Raw genomic sequence first — 21,192 nt, 5'->3', positions numbered from 1 at the left:
TCTTAAACTTGTCCTCATCAAATGTTTCAGTCAGTGTATTTTCATGAGACCTGGCAAATTTATTCCATTACGCTGCTATTAACGGTGGATATTTATGCATCAGGATGCAAAGGAGCAACTCCTACAACTAACATTTCACATAGGAAACTTTTGTAATTACACCAAGAGATTGGGAATTGGAATACTTGTGTTTCTGCTGAGCTGTGGGACAGACATAATGTGCTGTCCCCAAAGTGAATCACTTTGATTCCTTTATCCACTGAATGCACAGTAATATTTCTAAGGAATTATTGTCAACATATTTGATGAAAGGGTGACTTTCTTTGTCATTTGATCCCTTCACCTGCATGCTCACTTCAGGGCATTTTACTGCTGCTAAGGTTCTTAGAGATCCTCAGAATAGTTTTATTGGTGTTTATGGGTGGTTAATGAGTTATTCCCTTTGTCTCTGACCTGGGTCATAAAGCTGAGAAGCTGAGTTTGAAGCAACAATACTGGATAAGAGGTAGAACAGAGAAGTTTACGAGCAAATTAAAGAGAAATTGAGTTGTTACTAAAGGCGTTTTCAAATAAGCCCTTTTTATTTGGGGAGAGGATTAATTTTTTTCTGGAACTATCCAACTTATCAGAAAGAAAATGAAACCACTACTGCTCCAAGACCCAAAAACTGAAAACTTCTCCATTTCTAATAAAATTGTAGAGATTTGTTTGTTCAATAAAAAAGAAGAACATCTAACCTTCATGCTCCTAGATCCTTCACATCCAGTGTTTGAGGAACAGGCAGGGCAGACAGGCAGTAGGATCCCCTGGAGAAAATCCGGCAGCAGAGATGTCAGAAGGACACAGCTCCAGCTGTTTTGCAGAAATCCCAAGGGAAGCTTAGAGGGAGCATTCAGTTTCCTCTCCCATATCTGTAGAGAGCCAGGCAGGTAACTCCAGCCAGAGATTGTTCTAATCTCAGCCTCTGGTTCTTCTTCTATTCCTGATAAACCTGTCCTCAAGGACGAGACTATGAACAGTTCCCTGGAGAGTCCCATGGTTTTTAGCATTGGAGGCCTTTCTTGTTACTCTTATGAGAACTTCATCACCAATGGGGCCACACCAGGATGGTGCCAGACCAGTACAGACTTGGGGGGCTACTGCTGATCTCCAATGTCCTCACTTGCCCTGGGGACCAAATTCTCAGGAAAATTCAAGATACGGGAACAAAACCGAGCCCTGTCAAAGCCTCTCATGAAAAAAGGGAAGAATCCCATGCCAGGACAGCCTCTATCCTAGGATAGCTCTCTACTGGTGTACTCCCTGGTCTGCCACATGCCAGGTGGGCAGCCCACCCTTTGGCTTTTGCATGTGCCAGTGTAGCTTAGAGTTCAAGGATCTTTTGGATTGAAATTTCCCATTGAAACAGCTCTGTCTGGCTGAGACACTCAACAGAAGACTTGGCAGAGAAAGATATTTTATTCAAAAGAATGTCTTGAGTTTCGTAACTGCCCTGACTTTGGTGGAAGAAGTCTCCTCTCTGAGCTGATGGTGATTTATCTGCTCTGTTAAGTCCAGTGACAAAGCCCCGGTGCTTTCAATGGGACCAGAAATTAGATTGCCTGTGAAAAGGCAGGAATAGAGGTTTTACCTCAGCTGCTCTGATTTAAATGCAGAGAAGCTCTTGTGGCTCCTTTTGTGTTATTTCAGCTCTAAAGGAACAGAATGGAGAGCAGAGCTGGGCCATAATTGCCCAGGCTGAAACCAGCAAATAGCTCAAGCAAAAATATTTTATCATGGAATTCCCAAGTATATTTTGGAAACTACTTGTTCATTTCTCAAAAGTGACATCAATTCTTTTCATTTAATGATAACAAAAACAAATTTAAAAACAAACCAAAAACCCCCAAAACAAGCAACCAAACAAAATCCTTTGCCACTTCTCACTTATATTAAGAATATACTCACCCAGACATGTGTATTTTTTTTTCCTCACATTTCTCTCAAGGTACAATTCAGCCAAAAATAAATACCTTTTTTTATCCCCTGTATTTAACAAATAAAATTCTATGGTAATTTCACAATCAACAATGCCTCGTGTTAGGAATTCCATTATTAAATCTGATTGAATATGATTAAATACGGCTCATGCTCTCCAAAATGGGTTGCATGATGGATTTAAATGAACTCATTAGTGGTTAATGCAGCAAAGCACTTTCTAAATGCTAATGTTTGGCTGCCTTTGGCTCATTAATTAATTTGAAGATTGTGTAATTATGGGAGCTTTCGATTAGCATACTTCTCTTCTTTTTATTCCCAAACGACAGTTGTTTGTGTGTAACTATTGGAAATTCAATTATATTTATAATAAAAATAGGACATCAAACTGCCCAAACAAGCACACTCTGCAGGGGAACAGCATCTTTTTCTTTAAAGCCTCTTTTTATTACTGTTATTTTCGAAAAGAACATGGGCTCAGCAGCTTTCTCTCAGCACAGAGAAGGGAGAGCAAAGTACATGGCACTGCCAGATAATTACACACCCCTGAAGAGCTGTGCAGGATGTGTGAAGGCTGACTATGGCTTGAGAGGAAGCAGGAGCAGAGCCTGGCTTGTTTCCTCTCTCTCTTCCCTCCCCCTATTTTTTTTTTTTTCATTTATTTATTTTGTACTTTGCTTTTAAAGACCAACAACCACAAAATGAGGCAGCAGGGTCCAAACAGCCCAGCCAGAAGAGAGGAGCTGGGGTGTGCATGCTGCGACAGGCACAGCCCCGGGCTCCTGTGGATGTGCAGAGCCACATATCCAAGGATTCTGCACCAGCTGTGAAAGAGACACCTGTTAAACTGTGCTGGTATTTCGGGCAATGAATGCACTGGCAGCTCTACTTTAAATAACACCACAAATGGAAATAAGGCAGACATAGCCTCTTAAGCAGATATTAGGCACAAGGGTGGGGCCATAAATATAGCAGAAACAGAACTGGACAAAGTGTTGCAGCCAAGACTCGTGTCTGTAACAGAAACATGGCTTAAAAGAGCTGTGGGCTCATGAGATGTACTACAGGGATAACTCATATCCAAGACTGCTGGAGCTGTAAGGCTCCTGGGTGGAAGAAGTAAAAAAGAGCTGGATCTCCTGGAGACATTTTGAATGACATTGACTAAATAATTAAATCAACTCCCTGGAGCTTTCTTCCATGCTTTTCAAAGGCATATCTGCTTTCTCTAACAAGTCCCATCATTGTCTTCCCAGCACACACTGAATCCATATCAGTCCTTGTCATAACAGGAAACTTGTTTGTCATCAATAGATTTTGTTTCCACTAAGTATGGGGTTCTCTGCTGTAGTTATCCAGGGCCATACACAGCTGGGTGGAGTGGTATCACAAGTGTAAAAGCCAGGAAAACAAACCTTGGGGTTCATTAGCATGCATGGCACTGCCTGAAGGGAGCCTTTCTCTGCCACCAGCTGCAAGAGCAGCAGGGCATTAACATATGGAATAACTAAGCCCAGTAAGTAACTACTGCATTTTCTAGTGAAACAGAACAACTTCATTTTCTCATTCAGCTTGTAATCTCAAAAACGTCCAACGTGCATCACTTAGATAAATCACCTGATGACTGTGGTTTTTAAATTGCTATTAACCATGGATGTTCGTTCTGTACACTTCTATATGGATATATATTATTTAAAAATGAGCAATAGGCATGATTTAATAGATAGCACCAAAACCTCAGCACCCTCACCACGTCTTCCTTCAAGAGAAAAAGGCAAGGAATGATTATGAAGCAAGACCTGTTGGCCGGGCTGAGCCACCGCTGCTTCCAAAACCAGAGCCCCTCATCCATTCAGCTGCCAGAGAGCCATGAGATGGTGTTAGTGATGACCTGCACTGAAATGTCTCCTCCTAAGGCAGCTGGGAGAGTGAGTCACTGACTGAAACCAACAGAAGATGCAGAAATAGAAACAGGCCAAGGAAGAACAGCACTGATGAAGGGTGCAGGGACAGGCAAATAGCAGGAAAATCAACAGAACTTTTGCCACAGCCCCTGCAGGAAGGAACTGGGCTCCCAGGCAGCTCCTGCCACTGCAAAGTCTCTTGGGCTGATCAAAATAGATGAAACAAAACCTAAACCACACACTTCAAACGTGGCATTGGCACTAGGAAAAGGTGCAGCACAGTTTAGCAGAACAGCACCAGAAATGACAGGAAAGCAGTGGATTTTTATGCAAAGTTGCAACCACCATCTAAGGTTGCACTGAATGTCTATAATCAGTGTTTAAAGCCCAAGTCACAGAGACAGGGGTTGGGATTTTTTTTGTACTGAAGTTCCCAGAAATGTGGCTGCTGAATTTGTCAGCCCCCCTAGAAATATTGTAATTCCAAGAGGGAAAACACCTTCCACCCTCCAGGGGTACGACATTTATGGGTGAGAAAGGCAAAACAGCATTGCTCATATCCCCCTCCCTGTTGCTGGTTAGGAGACTGCTCTGATATTAAATCCTGCACTGATGCCACAGGGAGCCAGGGCAGTGGGAAGAGCCAGCACTCCTGCAAGAGAAACTAATGCAAGGAAGCAAAAGGAAGGTCTGTAAGTGCACAGTGGCCAGCTCCAACACCCAACAGTGCCTGTGGAAGTTTCCCTGTTGTTCTGCAAAGCTGACAGCCTGGTACTCTTCCTGAAATCCTAATCTTTCCCTGCTTCCCCCGTACACCCCCAAAGACACCTGCACCTGCTATAATTCCCTTGGGAAGGGCACTCCATTCACCCCTCAGCTGGAAGGATCATGGTCCCAATGCATCAGCTCTTTTATCTGCCTTTTAATCTCCTTTTTTCCACCCTTGAGGCATGCTCCATCTTCCCTTCTGCAGACAGGGAAGGCCTGTACACCATCATTTACTCAGCGGACGATGAATCTGACAGTCTAATCTTAACTTCTTAACAGCTGTGTTTATTTACTTAAGTACTAAATTGTTTCCTCTAAAGCACAGAGGGGTTTGTTTGAACAGACACACATCTCTGCAGTTGGGGGAAATTTGGTACTTGCACATGCTTTCTCTTGAAACTATACATTTTTCTATCACTGAAGTATCTGAATTACAGGCAATCTTGGGATCCAAGCTTTGCTTTAATGATTCCTCTGGCTGCTGCTTTGTATGAAGGAGCAGGCAGGCTGGAAGTGCAGTAAATTGGCTTGCAGGAAATGGGAAATAATAACACCACTTATGCTCTGAATCTGACTGACTACACTTGCTCCCATTCCAAGACACTTTTCTGCTACCCAGTCGTAGTTCAGCTCAGATTACACGAGCCATTGCAATGCCACATTGCCCTTTTAGCCTTTGTCCTCACTTACACACACGGGATAGTTCTGTACAAGCAGCATCACTCGAGGTCAGAAGAGCTGTCAGGATACTTTAACGAGTCACTCACCCAGACCCTGAAACTTAAAATCCAGCCCTAATAGTCCAGATCAAGCTGGTTTTTGTGTTTCTGGAAACAGCCTTGAATACCAGGTGAGTCCTGCTGGGACAGCAGCAGCTCCTGAGCTTGCACTGGTCTGCTGGATGCTCCTGCTCTCAACAGACTGTGACTGCTTAGGAACCCATACAAAGCACAACTCCTGCCCTAACACTGGGGGAAGGAAGCAAACCCAAAATCTCACAGCTTATTGTGAACTAAGCACTGCTGCAGCCATCCCAGCTGGAATTGCAAGTTTTGGAAAGCAGAGGAGATGCAGAAATCTAATGGGAAAATAGCACATATCCTTCCTGCTCAGCAGCAGTGGTAATTTCTTAATATTAACGAACATGTACCATGATATATGATCCTGTGCTAATAAAATCTCCTCTTCTGGAATCCACTTCTCCTTGGGGATACGGAAGCAGCGGAAAATACAGCACACACCTACCCTCCCTATCACCACTGGGACTGCTGGATCCTTAAAACTCCTCTCTCAAACAGGGCTGTAAAAGGAGATGCATTTTCTCCACGCTCCCCATGGCAGCAGCAGTCTCAGTTGAGCAATGGCCTCTACTTAGTTTGCAGGTGTGTGGGGTTTTCCAGTTCTAAAATGTGGTATCCATTTAAAGCTTTTTATTCACAACAGATTTGGATAATGTTGAATCCTTGTGACTTTGGTCTCTGTAAAAGAAGTCCTTCACAAGACAGAATAGCTGTGTGGTCAGAAAGCAGGAATATGTAGGTCTCCATGATACAGAAGCAGCCTTGTCTGAAATATATTTTTATAATATTTTTTAAAAAGCATTTACTGCCTGAAAGCATGTTTAGTATAGAGCAGTCAAATTTTTTTCTCTCTTCCTTGTAACTCTTACCAAGTGAATTAACACATCACTGGAGCATTTCCTGAATTCACTTTTCTGTTTTGTTTTGCAGGCCCTGCTTCCCAGGGGCCCTTCTCCACTCTCACGGTTTCTGGAACATTTCTGTCACAGTGCTGGTTTGGGAGCAGGGTCCCAGGTGGAAGCTATGGGCAGATACAACCCTCAGCGTGGTCCTCCATCCTATTTTGGGGGAAATTTTGAGTTTAATTCCTAGCTTTGCCACAGATCTGCTAGGCAGCCTTGGACGGAAACCTGTCACGGGCTGAAAACGAGGAAGGGGGAACAACACAGAGGTAGCAGAAGGGAGAAAAGGTGTTTATGTAAAACCTCAAGAACCAGTGGGTCCTTGCTGGGACATCAGCAATGCAAAAACTTATAAATTATTGAGCCACTGCTCATAGTTATTATAGCAGAACTGCAAAACCAGAAAACTTATTTTGTTTTCAGTTTCTCCCCACGTTGTTTCAGAGACCATTTTTCTTATAAACAAGATTTTTATTTCAGTATTCATTAGACTGTTTGTCAAGGAGAGCAGCTGGTGCTGATGAATTGATTAAGACACTCTGAGGACAGTTCAGCTTAAGGAAGAAACAACACAACAGATTTCAAAGATGTAAAAGGCTGCTGTGAACAATAAACAGCTTTTTCTTTCCTCCCACATTCAGGGTGGACAAAATGCTAAGTTTTTAACTGCAAAGAAGATTCAGATTAGAGAGGAAAGTGCTTCACCATTAAGGTTATTGCAGTATTTCAACAGGAGAACTTTGGAGAGCAGCCAGGCAGGACCAGGCACGTGCAGCTCCCTGACTGCCAGGGCCTCTTCCACACCTACAACTTCAGACATTTCCCCTCACCTTCCTCATCACTTGGTGACTCCCATTGTTTTCAAACAGGACCTCCAAAAGCAAAAGTATTCCCCTTTACTCTGCTTATTTACAACTCCTACTAGAGAAAGTGGAATAAAATAGAGAGACAGAACTCTTGGAATTCCTATATCCATGTAAAAACAAATGACAGTCACAATGTGCTGATTTCATACTAACAGAGCACTATGGACACGGATTTCTTATCCTTATTGTTTCTTATTTCTTGTGCAATTCAGAGGCACAATTTACCTGCAACTAGAAAAGCATTTGATGGAAACACTGAGTTGATTTATCCACCCAGCCAAGCAAACAGTAATAAACCAGGAGATATATAAATAAATGTGTCAACAAGTATTTCACTCTTGAATGCTGAAGATAAAAAATCATCTACCTAAAGCCCAAAATTGGAGGATCACTCACTGTCCAGGCAACAGCACCAGACTAAACCTCTATACAGCTGACATTTCCAAGAAGTATTGGAGAATTCCCTGCCTGAACAACATGCAGGGCAAAGTTATAATTTATTCCCTATGAAAACTATATTGAATGATTTTCCCATAGAATTAGCTGCAGGAACTGAATAGAAATAAATAGAATAAAATAATAGAATATTTAATTCAGCACACACAGCAAGTTTTACCAATTTGAGCATGAGATGGTAAACAACACAATTGCAACAAACTACACAAACTCCTACTTCTGTGTCTTGGGAATTGCCTCCTGGCTTCAAATTACTCACTGCTAGAAAGCAGTTTGTTCCCATCCACCTAATCAGCACCTGACTTTGCTGCAGTGTTCAAGCAAACTGAAGACAGATGGGCTGTGGCAATAGAAAGTGAAAGAACTGCAAAACTTTCAAATAACTATTTAAGAAGTAAACTAAGTAAGTGCAATTCTTCACAATTCCCCTGTGGTGGACATTTGCTACCTTTAAAACTAATCACTTGTGAGAAATTAAGGGATATATGTCAAAATTACTGTGGCTCCCAAGTATTATAATTACATGGTTATTGTATCATAAAAAAAAGGTCTTTTTCCATATTTATAAAGCAGAGAGCCCCAGTGCAGCCCAAGTGTAACAGGCAGCAGACACTGTGCTCCAAGTGGCTTCTGCATCTGCAGATGATGCAGCAGCACCACTCCCTGAGCAAGAAAGAGGCTGTGGAGACCCAATGCAGCTTTGGAGAGCCCCCAGCCATGTCCACAAGACTTAACCCCACCTGTGCCCCTCTGCCTGGCATTTATTAAAGGCAGACCCCACACCTCAGATATTCTTGTCAGCAGAAAACATTTGAAGCAAGGACAAAGGTACAAATTAAACTAAATGGAGCCTGCAGATTTCATGGTTTCCATCAAGGCTAAGACAACATGCAAATAGCAAAGGGTGCCTTAGGTTTGTGGTGTGAGCACTTCAGCATAGTGGCACAGGAAACTTGATCTTTAATGGATGGATTTGTGATATGTCAGAATAAAAAATCCTTCATCCACCATTTCTTTTCAGAAGTGCTGCCCTAGGTCTGCTTGCACTGAAGTAATTGGGAATTTCCCCTCAGCATCACTGTGAGCTGAGCCCTTTGATTCTCTAATTGGGAAGGCAAAACACTCAGTCCGAGCTGTCACCAGTCCAGTGAAGTCTTGAAACGTTCAAGAACGTGTAACTCAAAGCTCAAAATACAGCATTCTCAAGGTTAAAATCAGGGCACTCAGCATCTAGAACAAGTCAGAAAAACTCTGTGGAAAAAAAGAAAACAGTCTACTGAAAGTACTCAACCTCTATTGAGACATCTTGACTTTTTTTGAGTCCAAAACCTTGACCTGGTAACTGAAGAATTAATCTAGAAGCAGAACATTTTCATGTTACATCTATTAAGAAAACCTCTGTCTCTATTAATTCTTCACCAAGCTTTTATGGCACCAATTTTCAGTTAGTCAGATAAACAGGAAAGCCCCTGCACTGCAGAACTCCTGGGTCAGCTTTCCTTAAGGACAAAACACTAACTGGGGCATCATCATTCTCTACAGAATCATCAATAAATTCCTCCTAAATTATTATTCCATTACAGCTGCCCTGTGCTGACATCAGCAAACAGAAGATATTGCTTCAACTTCCATTAAATAATTTCCCTAGGAGGTAGGGAACATGGACTTTATGAATACCTGAGATCACTAGTTCCTACAGAGTTACAAGAACCAGACTGTAACTAAAGTCCAAAGGGAAGATTTGGGAAGCAGTGGCATAAGGCACCCACCTGGAATGTTGTCTCCTCTTCACAGGATGGATCTGGGCATCACTACCACGTGAGAGCAACACGTACAGAACAACACTGCTTTGTGGTTCCTGCATTTTCACTAATGAAACATCAACTCACAGTCTCTCAGAACCATGAAACTGCTCCAATATTGCTGCCTCAAAATCCAGGTGATGCAGAAATCTTGCAGTGCACTTGGACTCCAGGTGAAGGGAAGTCAAGACTGGTTTTACACTTGTAAAACAGAGTACCTCCTCTCTTTTTAATTCATTTCAGGCACTTTTCAACAGCAAGTTTCAAAAACGTAAAATCAACTGATTTTGATAGCATTACTAAGAAAGCTACTACTTTTGAATATAGAGTAAATCATTAATCTACAAGAAAAAGCAGCAATTTCACCATAAAGTTCTGGACACATTGAAAATAAACTGTCCGGGTTCCCTCACCTGGATTATGGCATGACCCACAGTTCTGAATGAATTAAAACATCATTATATGTATGATGGATGTATGCTATCTCACATGGGAATCTAAATGGTTTCACACATCTGAAACACAGTAACACAAACAACGTTGCTCTGCACAACCAGACTGAGTTGCTCTGTAACACCAGATCTCCCCGACGTGAGATTCCATCACCACGAAGGAGCTGCTCCCACACCTCCAGAACCTTCCACACAGCTGGGGTGCAGCTGTGAGCACCACTGGACTCTGCTTCTGTTCCACAGGTGTAGGGAGGAGGGGAAGATGGAGCATGTGAAACACAAAATCAATCAGTTTCCCTGAATGGAACAGCAGGACATGGTGGCAGGGGATGGTGTCACCATCACAGGATCTACTGCGTGCTCACAAAGATCCTACAGCCACACAGTGCATTACCTCCTGCTGCTGTTTGCACCTTGTCTTACCTGAAAATGTGCCAAACTAAATATTAAAAATAGTGGTTCAGTCTGTCACTTCCCCGGCCTAATGATCTGCAAATCTTCCATCCCAAACATTTAAAAGTACTGGTTATATAACATTCAGCCAAGGTAATATCAAAATATATTTTATTCTGGACCTCTTTCAGATCTGATTCAAATTACAGTTGTCAAAGCAATACAATGCAAAGGGAAACTGCAACAGAAAATGTGCCTAGAAGGGATATAAGGGCCTTGGGGACAAATCATTGTGATGTAGAACCAAAATACATCATAAAGTGTAATTAACATGGTCCAGGACAGTATAGAACATCTATATCAGTCTTCTTTAGACAATAATCATGAAAACTGAACAATAAAAGTCCTTTAAACAAGTACAAAAAACTGTCATGGGCTGGTTTACACTTTTACAACAGTTGTAGTTTAACTGGATAACTGAAGAAATGATGCAGACATTTTAATCCAGTGCTATAGGTAGGCTCACAGAATTAGACCCAAAGGATTTGTAACTCCAAATGAAACCATTACAACTACAATGTCAATGTCAGGAGAGAGAGAAAATTACTTCTGTATTCTAGAATTACTGTTCTGCACACTGCAGTCTGTTGAGGACAAGATTGCAAAGTACACTGGACTAGCAACAACATGCAGACTGTTTTCTTGTATTTACCCACAAATGTCAAAAAACATTATGAAGTAAAAATGAATGATTATTTAAAAATAAAAAAAACAAACAAAACAAAACCAAAACATGCCTCAAGTTATTGTCAAGCTTCAAACTTAAAGGCAGAGAAAGCGAATTATGTACTCAAAACTACTGATCTGAAGCACTATTAACACTAAATCTGCAATCCACTCGAAAAGGCAGATTTTCCTGGTTTGTCTGCCTCCCACCAGACTGACAGTGAAGACAGTCACACTTTCACAGCTCGTGGTATTTCAGAGCTTTCTCTAGAGGGAGAAGTGAGGACTGCTCCATGTCTCTCTCCCTACGGAAAATGTCAGGGATCTTGATGGAGATTTACTGCTGTCTCCCGAAGCCATATTTGCTTCTAACATGCCACAATGTTGCTTCTGCTTTCTTCAGGCGTCTGGAGAGTGTGGAAGTGATCCCACCGGGGGGGGGGGCTGGCTCTACGGGGCCTTAGGAAGGGAGGAGCTATCCCGCTCGTCAGCCAAAAAGGAACACTGGGCTAAATCCGGCAGGCCCTGCTCTGGGAAAACCCCGTGGACACCGAGGCACCCTCAGCTTGAGGGGGATGTGGCTCGTTTTACCCACACTGGGGCTACGGCACGGCCCCAGCACCTCCAGCGCTCGGGGTTCCTCATGAAGTGACAGACAAAGGGATTTCTGGTGAAGTAAAGACTGGAAGAATCAGGTCCCAAGGCTCCTCTCTTCACTAAACAGACAAAACCGGACAACCTTGTATTTACAGGCTGAACCCCCCAGTTTGCAGCGGTAATGAAACTCCTTCCCTCAGCAGAGGTAAACGTGTCACGGGCTGAGGCCGCTCTGCTGGCAAACCGGCGTGGCCACCCCGTGCCACCCACTGTTCTCCCTAAACACAAAGGACATTCCCAAGGTACAACGCCCCACCAGACGCCCTAGCATGAGGTAAGCAGTGTAAGGAAAAAGGAGTGCTTTTTAAAATGAAAATCAATTAAAATTGGTAGAAATCTTTGGCCTTTCTCTCAAGATGCATTAAAGTGTCACAAAAATCAAGAAACATGCTTCAAAATGCCATGTCGTTCTGACTCTGGTAACTACTACCTCCCCTCCACCCAACCCAGAAAAAGAGGCACTTTTAGTGTTTCATATAAGATTTCCAATCATCTAGTAGACATGCTAAATAACCCTGCACAATGGTAGTCCCAGAATAAACTCAGTTTATCAACATTACAAAGAGTCTAAAAAAGCTTTTATGAAGACCTAGATATTCTCTTAACTACACTAAAAAGCCCACTGGTTGGGAATCTTTACATCAATTTAAAAATGCAGAAAAAGGTAAAGTAAAAATAGAAAAAGACGAACTCTACAGAAACCTGGATCTGGTCATGCAAAAATGAGAAACGGGATTCTGAGATGGACGCACAGAAAGACAGCGAACTCAAGAGCAGTTCATTTCTTACCCCATCATTAATTCTGAGCCCAGCTTTTGCCCTTCCTTTTATCCTCTGTTTGGATATTTGCCTGTTACTGCGTTGAGCTGATAAAAATAGGAATGACTCCATCTGTAAGACTGAGCATGTATGTACATGCTACACAAAGTCAGGGCCTTGCTGCCATATGGCTTCCCCTTCGAAAGGAGCAATTTGGACAGTCCACCTCACCCTGGAACACGAGGCCTTTGTGCTATAAAAGACAGTAATTAACGTCACGGTTCTGCGGTGGTTTTGTCTTGGTTTTGGCTGGCAGGATGGCAGAACCCGGCGCACCCGGCCTGCGGCGGGTCCGGGCGTGCGGGGCGGCGGGAGCAGGAGCAGCACTGTGGCATGCGGGGCAGGACAGCAGGACAGCTACGGCCACACCTCGGCTCGGGGCCGCTGGTCTGGCCCCTTGGCAGCGGGCACTGCTGGCCCGCGCTGGGGCAGGGGCTCCGCCCGCGCATCCGGAGCGCTCGAGCCAACGGAGCCGACGTTCCTGCCGGAGCCGGCACCTGGCAGCCCTGGCCTGGACACACTGAAGCTCTGGTGTTCTCTATTTCTGAGTGTGGGATGCTATGCTGAAGCAACTAGAATTACAACCAAAACAGCTGGTGATTGAGAAAGAGGAAAATGGCAATACCCTAAAACATGGCTGTGTGATTTTGCAGCTATGTCACAGAATTCCACCACAATTGTTTAGATTGGCTGAAAGAATCATCCAATAACTTTTATGAAAATGAATAAACTGTCCATATTAAAATACAAAAGTACTATCAAGAATCACTTCTGACTTTCAGATTTAAATTCAGTGCAATTGACAAATGCATTGCTAAACAAAAAATGCAGCTTAAACATACTCAAAACATTTGTGTCTATTCCTGGGAGCACAGTTTAAAATTATTGCACAGAATTTTTTTTTTATTTTTATTTTTTTTCATTAAATGACAGAGGTCAGCCACAGTCATGGACCTCCAGCAATAAAAGCAATATTTCAAGTGCCAGACACTCAATATATTAGGTTTCCTACATATTGTAACTCACAGGGTAATTGCTCTAAACATTTGCAATATGTTCCAAAACCCTAAAAATAGCTGGCACAGAACCACCATGGATAACTGTCTTTATGGATATGACTTGGTGTTGGGTTTTAAACACTGTGTATGATAGCAGTATAATCCTGGGGTATATATAAACAATGTATTGTTGACTTGTCTTTACCACTGGCAAATTGCTACCCTACCTTAGCCAAACTCAGACTTGCTTCAAGTCGTGTTTATTTCATGGAAATAGCAGAAATTGATGCCTAAAGAACAATGGTTAAAATGTCAAAGCTGCATTATCTCAATTAGATGAATTTATACTTAACTTGGAGGGGGGAAAAAAAGCCCCAAACGAATAAAAAAATAGGTTAGAGACTAACAATCATAAGCCACAAAATTAATTGTGATTGAAATAGTGTTATAAAACTGATAACTTTGCAAAGCTCTGTAATATAAACCATTCCTTAAGTAAAATGTCTGTGACATAAATTTGACAACCTCTCTTTCTATAAATTTACACTCTTGGAATCTTATGCAAGACATGATGCAACCTTTTCGACTACACATACACATAAACACAACCTCATGCTATCATTTACAAATAAAATCACTATTAGTATACTTTTAATCACATGAGCAGAAAAAGGTTTGCCATATACATCTGTCATTGTAAGAAAAATACTTGATATTGTAAACAGAGTAAAAGACACTATATAGTAGTGATTATTAAAAAAATAGCAGCTTACGTCTACCCTATACTTGGAAAAAAATGTAGTCACAAGATACAATAAACTGCAGGACTGGAGCAGCAGGGGAATTAGTGCAAGTATTCATCTCTTAAATAAGCTGAATCACTGCTATTAAAATAAACTTGAAGCAAGTCCTCTGTTTAAGTTTTTTTTTTTTTTAAATCTAAGGTAGTAAACATTTTGCCTCTTAATGGCAGTGTTATCAAATATATGCCAAAGATTTTATTTTAATAAAGAAAAATTACATGAAATACTTTTAATACTGGAGTTTGGTTACAATTATACATCTAAGCTCCTACAAATAATGATGGGCAACTCTCAAAGAAGCTGTGGCATGAACCCTTGTCCAGAAAGATCTTAACCTCTTAAACAAAATCCCCCAGCTATACTTTGCTCCTTTTCACAATAGTGCACAATTTAACCATATTTTAGCTATGGTTTTAAAACAACAGAAGATGCATTTTTCCTCTTTTTTTTTTTCCTTTTTTTTTTTTTTTGCATCCCTGTTTTTTTTTTTTCTCCTGTGTTTTTGTGCCCTTCTGTTCTTAAGTTTGGCAGAATTATGTCCCAAATAAGAAATTACTGCATTTCAGCCATGTCACCAGAAAATCAAACATAGCATTATACCCATTTCCATCATACTTCGTAGATGAGAAGGATGTGAAATATCACGCCGCAAAGAAGGATTTTTTTTTTTTCTTCTCTCTCCCTAATCCCTTTTCCACCCTCCCTCTGTTCAAAGAAATTGTGCTCTGGGAGCCACAAAATGTACCAAATGTTATCAGGTTCAAACTACCTCTTCAAAGAATGCATCAAAACATGTTTCAAAGAAACGCCTTTTTTTTTTTTCCCAAGGTGAAAAAAATATAAACAAGAAACTAATTCACTCCCTTACTTCATGCATTCGTAAACTTAACCAAAACAAAACAGAAAACCCAATGTTTAAAAGCAAAGAAAAAAACTACTGCTGCAGATTTCTGTAAGTCCATTTTCTCTGTACACACAAACTGCTCAACTACTGAGAAGGAAAACAAAAATACCCCACAATCCACGTGAGAATGGATTTCATGGGGGAAGGGGTAATGAAGGCTGCCATTAGTATCTTCTGAATTTGGTATGTATATGGGTCTGCTCTTGTATATGGTATATTTCTCTCTCTCTCTCGCTCTCTTCTGATTTTCATATCCAAAACCTTTAAATGTTATTTTGGGGCACAGCAGATTCCAGCACTTGGTGAACAGGATTCACAAGCTGTGACAAAACTCTGTCATCCTCTTCAGGGTGTAATTTTTTTTTTTTTTCCTTTTTTTTTTTTCTCCTTTTTTTTTTTTTATATACAGTATATGTATATATTTCTTTTACATTTGGCTGTAGTGGACTGGCCATGGTTCGATTGGGACTATAGCAGTACATGGGTCAGGGACAGTGATTTTGGCTATGTACACATTCATAGTCGGTCCATGGCTTCCAACTAAGAGCGCTATTTCCGGAGGTCTAATACACAAACCTGCAAAGAGAGAGACACAGATACAGCAGCTGCACAAGAGCACATGGTTTTACAACTCTGTGTGAAGTATCAGAGCAAAACCTACAACATGGATTGTGTAAGCTTAACCTTATATCTATTAACAGTGGTTAAATAATATCAAAATGACCAAGTGAGCTCTAAATGAACCCCCAGCCAGCCCCAGTGCTAAGGGCACTGCTGCCTCCAGAACTGCTATCAGAACAGCAACAACATTTTATGTAAGCTGTTATTTAATACTGTGAGGCTGAGAACTTACTCGAGTCTAGTTTGTAAAAATATAAAATGAAATTAAAATACGTGGACAAGTACTAAAATGGATGAGAAAAACAGTTAATGGTGTACAAATTCGAATTTTAGTCTTCCCAAAATCTCCACTGAGTAGTGCTTCTGGGTCTGTCAGATGTAGAAGTCTATTAGTAAAATATGACCACACACAAGATAATACCAGCTGCAAGCACATTTAAAACAGAGTGGATGAGAAGGGTTTTTGGTAGCAAACAATATAGAACAAATTAAGCCCAGCATTTTTTTAAATATCAGAAACTAAATGAAAACAAATCTATTCCAAGTACAATCAGCCTGTTGGGCTAAATTAATTGGAGGACTGGAAAGGTCACACAGCATGTATAAAAAAGGGTCATCTGGGGGGACTGATAATTTTCTACTTAGGATATGCCTTGAGTTTTTTTCCTTTTATGATATTGCCTATAGTTACAGGACTAAAATGATATAAAAGACCAATCAAAATGAATTTTCTAGGATTTAGGCTTCTTAAAATCCAGAACTTCCTATTTTGTGCTTTGAACTCTAACAAAACAACCTTACTTACCAGCATGGAGCATTCAGGAAGGAAATGTTTTGGCACCTGTGTTAAGATACCACCTGAGACTCTGCACTACTAAGCTGCCAGGATTGCTTTTTGCTGATGTTTGTTAAAGGAAGCTGGAGAACTTCAAAACACAATTCCCTTATCAGCCTTATTTTAAGTTTGCTTTTCCTTAGGCTCTCCTCTCCTTTCTTTGCAAACAATGGCAAGAGAGAGGCAAGCAGAAACCCCAGGACTATACTTCTTTATGAAGACCCTGCACATTCCCATCCCACTGCAGCTCTCTGCAGGACAGTGTCAGAGCAGCCAGAAGGTGATGCTCCAACACCCTGCAGTGAAATGACAGTGGGGGCATTCATGATTAGTTAAACATGATTTTATTCCCTGCTTTTTCTAAGCAAAGTAAGCAGACTGGTACCTATATATAGCTGCTGACATTTCTAGGAACTTTTTAATTACAAGCATTTAGAAATCTGCACTTTGTTTTGCTGTTGAATGCAATGCAGAAGGTATTTCATTCCTGTCATGCATTATAATAATATCACCTACACTGAGCACTTTCACTTGAAAAGGGCAGAGAAAGAAAAACAAATTTGTTTCCAGACCAACCACACTGAACACACTGACACAGTAAACCCCAGCAGGAACAGAAAACATAAACTGGAGTTATTTCCACCTTCTGAGGTTTTCGGGGGGGTTTAGAACAGTGATGCCTTAAACTGGAATAAAGATATTCTCCTTTCAATATCACAGCATGGTTACAGGTGGAAACCTACAGGTGAGCTGCCTGTATTCAACCTTCAGCTAGAGAAGGAAATTTTGTCTCCATTGTTGGTTAAAAGATTACCAGAAGATGTTTGTTATTAGAACATCAACCAAATCAAGCAACACTTACTGAACCATCTGAAGCACTTGCTCCAACTTTGTCTCCTGCTGCATTCCAGCAAACCTCAAAAATCCCTCCTGTTCCCCGATAACTGTGAACTAGGGCACCTGTCTAAAAAACGGACAAGCCAAGTAATTAGTACAACAAAAGCAAAATGAACAAGCACAATTTGTACATGTAAAAATTCCCCACTGCTTTCAAAAGCTGAAATTCTCAGAGGAAAGTGGTCCAGGATAGACTTGTGGACAGTTTCAGCACCTTGTTAAAGAATGTGACACAACCACTGCACCTCGAGCTCCTGTGTTTGATAGGCAAAACTGGGGATGGTCACGACTACTTCCAATTACTAAAATGAGCCTTTCAGAAATTAATACCTAATTCCCAGTAGCCAGAGACTGCATCATGCCTGACAACATCTTTAGACTTTCAAACATAACAAGCCCTTGGTTTTTTGCCAGAAATATAAAACAAGTAATAGCGTCCTTTTTGAGAAAGTTAGATAGAAACACTTTGTCATCATTCTCTTTCCTCAACTATATTCTCTTGTTTGTCAGTGAAATTCAGTGGAACAGCCAATCAGATTAGTATGTCTACAGAGTCATCATTTTTCACAAAAACCCCTGTTTTATCAGGAATTTAAAGTTCAGAGTTAACAAATGCTATTTTTGGATGAAATATGTTCTTGGAGAAACTTTGCTGAATGGGGGGTTTTGTCGGTGAGTTTTTGGTTGGGTCTTTTTGGTTTGTTTGTGTTTTTTTTGCTAAGACAATGTAAAAACAGGTATTACTTCACCATAGGCAAGCATTCAAAGTGAGAAATTAAATGTACATCCATTAAAAGAAATAATCTTAGAACAAAAAGAAAACAAGTGTGTTAGGAATGACAAAGCTCTTTGTGGCTGAAGTATGATGGAAAAACAAAGGTTGGAAGGATGGAAAAGACCAAAACACAAACTTCTCAACAGAGAGAAGAGCTATACCTGTGTATTCCAGATGTGTACACATTTATCAAAGGAGCCACTGGCCAGGTACCTGCCATCAGGACTGAAAGCTACACTGTACACAGGTTCTTGATGTTTTGTCAGAGTATGAATACAAATTCCTCTGTCTACATCCCATAACCTAACAGTAGAATCAAAGGATGCACTGTCAAGGAAAAAAACAGAGATTAATTACATCTCAATTCAACATATCTTTGATGCTAATACAAACAGAATATGATGAAGTATCCTACGTGCTTCAAAACATTCTGTGAACTTACATTTATAGAGAGTGAAGTAAAAATAATGTTTAACAAGCATTTACAACCAGGATTAAATAGTACCTTGCTAACATAAGATTGGCATTTGGATTATTTGTTCCTGGTCCTGTAGGACTCCATTTGATAGTATAAATTTCTTTGTTGTGTGCTTGTAAATCATGGACACAACTGTCTTGTTTCATACTCCAGATCTACGATAAAAAGGGAAGAAAACACAAATAATTTAGCACAATATTGTACTAAAATACATTTTACATGGTTCTTCTGTATCATTTGCAGGCTGTTACCTTTTAGGCCACTCAAAACATTTGCTATGATTGCTAGGTTTCTAGAGTAATGATGCCAAGTATTATTCCAGGACCTTTCACTCTTTAGGTTATAAGTGCCCAGAGAGGTTAATGAGTAATAAAGGTGCTGCCTATAGAAACTAATCTGCCTGAGTTAACTGCAAACCCCTTGAGAAGGGCAGGGATGAGAGCAGATGCTGAAATGAGAAGAGCAATATGTAAATGTTCATGTCTGAGTTGATAAAATATCACGGTCCTATTTTTAAATGAACTTCTTGCTACACAGACTGAGTGAAATAAAGGGATAGTAGAGAAATTTTCTGTTTTCATACAAATCCAGAGATGCAAATACCACTATGGCATTTTCCTGACTTATTAGCATTTGCATTGCCAGATTTCAGTGTTCAGTACTTCACAGAGGTCATTAGAGGACTCCAACTCCTGTACGACCTTGCTCAACAAACAAAATAACTTTCTTCTATTAAGAGTTTACATTGTTCCTACAGAAGGGATTTTGGAAGGCTTTTATACCTTTTTCTGCATGTGAAATTGGATATGGAAAATAACCATCTGAATGGTTTTTTAAATAGTATCTGTTTCAGTAATTCTTTTAGATCACTTTTTGTTAGAAAAGCTACCAGGAACATGCTGAAGCCCAACTGTATTTAAGATGCAATTGAGGTACATGTTTAAATAAATGGTGCTTTTCAGAACTGCTGCTTTGCTGAAGAGGAAATTGATTTTCAATGTGCAGACAGAACTGAAATTGTATTTTCAGTTTAAACTGATGGGATCAAAATCTAGCTTCTCGTCCCAAAACCAGCATGGATGAAAGTCTGTATCAGCTGTCCTAGAGAACATCAAGTTGTAGATAGAAACTAACCAAGTAAATAAATCACTAAGCCCTTCCATGTGCTTCCAAACCTGGTATTTATTCCCTCTGCCATTGAAAAGTAAGGGATCCACAAGTGATTAGTGATGTGTAGACTCATCCCCCAGCACTTGGTGTTTGAGCTAATCCTGAGCAAAACTATAACATTCTTTGCAGCCTGGGCTCAATTCGAAACAGCCACCAAGAAGTTAATGCCTGAATCCCACAAATGCTGACACATTCCCAGTTATCACCTCTACTCATGGAGAGGCAGCAGCAACAGCTCGAGCTCTAGACTGGAATTCATCACCCTGGAGTTTCAGCTGTTTAAGTATTAAATATCTGGCTTAAGCTGGCTATTTTGACTCCATCCACTGCCAAGGGAGAACAACTGATGCTCTCAGGGGTTTACTTATCACACTTGACTTAAGACACTTAACTTAGGAAAGGACAACTTGCTCTTCAGCAGTGCTGAACTGGAGATGTCTAGACATCCACCTCTAGACAGGGGGCTTAATGCTTAAGTGTTTGTATTTAGATAAGGTGACTTCCCTTGCCAGAGCCTGACCATGTGCCAGCACGAGGGATATGTGGCTGCTCATTCAGCCATTCCCTGATTAATAACAGTGAGCTGGATAGAACTAACTGTCCCAAGGGCTACTAGCAGGACAGTGCTGTCAATGTAAAAAATGTATCCTGAGACTCTACCAAGCACAGTGCTAAAGCTCCCAGTGAATGTAAAGCAGTGCAGGAGTCACAGAAAGCATCTGAACCATGGAAGCAGCACAGGTCTATCAGGCATGAACAGCCTCATTTCTGCTGGTGGCAGGTTTGTAAGGATCTTCGTGTGCCCTGAAGTCACATGTGTAAGTTGCAGTGTCCTCTGCACTCACAAGTTTGCCCCTGTTCTACAAGAAATGTAGCTGTGAATCATTTGGAGGACAAGTGTAGGTGATTGAAAATTGCAGAATGACTCCTGATGAACTGGAAAAATCCAAGAGTGTACACAGCCTCTGAAGAAAAATCATGCCAAAGATTTGAACTAGAAAGAAGGGGAAAGCAGAATAAAACCAGGAAAGGAGCAAGTCACCCATTCTTGTATGTGTTACCTGACATGCATTCCAACTTTTTGTTTTAACCAAAAGCAACCATCAGGCGTGAGAGCTTAATGATTAATGACCTGATTCTGTAAACAGCTAAAAGCACCTAATAAATCATGCTCCAAGTTTCAGGCTGG

General features: G+C 40.9%; 1 protein-coding gene across 7 annotated transcripts in view; it reads right to left on the bottom strand.

Moving 5' to 3' along the window:
• Positions 1 to 10,474: 10,474 nt before the first annotated feature.
• The window catches only part of TBL1XR1 (TBL1X/Y related 1), a 110,768-nt gene continuing 100,050 nt past the window's right edge, over positions 10,475 to 21,192 (bottom strand). For all 7 annotated transcript variants that reach the window (XM_069023830.1, XM_069023832.1, XM_069023833.1 and 4 more), the window contains 4 exons: positions 18,861 to 18,988; positions 18,517 to 18,682; positions 17,546 to 17,647; positions 10,475 to 15,803 (listed from right to left, as the gene is read on the bottom strand). In XM_069023830.1, the coding sequence (XP_068879931.1) occupies positions 15,777 to 15,803; positions 17,546 to 17,647; positions 18,517 to 18,682; positions 18,861 to 18,988 (423 nt within the window). In that variant the 3' untranslated portion in view covers positions 10,475 to 15,776. The remainder of the gene's footprint in view (positions 15,804 to 17,545; positions 17,648 to 18,516; positions 18,683 to 18,860; positions 18,989 to 21,192) is intronic.

This window comes from Aphelocoma coerulescens, chromosome 9, assembly GCF_041296385.1.
Source record: "Aphelocoma coerulescens isolate FSJ_1873_10779 chromosome 9, UR_Acoe_1.0, whole genome shotgun sequence".
NCBI classification, from domain to species: Eukaryota; Metazoa; Chordata; class Aves; order Passeriformes; family Corvidae; genus Aphelocoma; species Aphelocoma coerulescens.
This window is presented reverse-complemented; position numbering and strand designations above follow the sequence as displayed.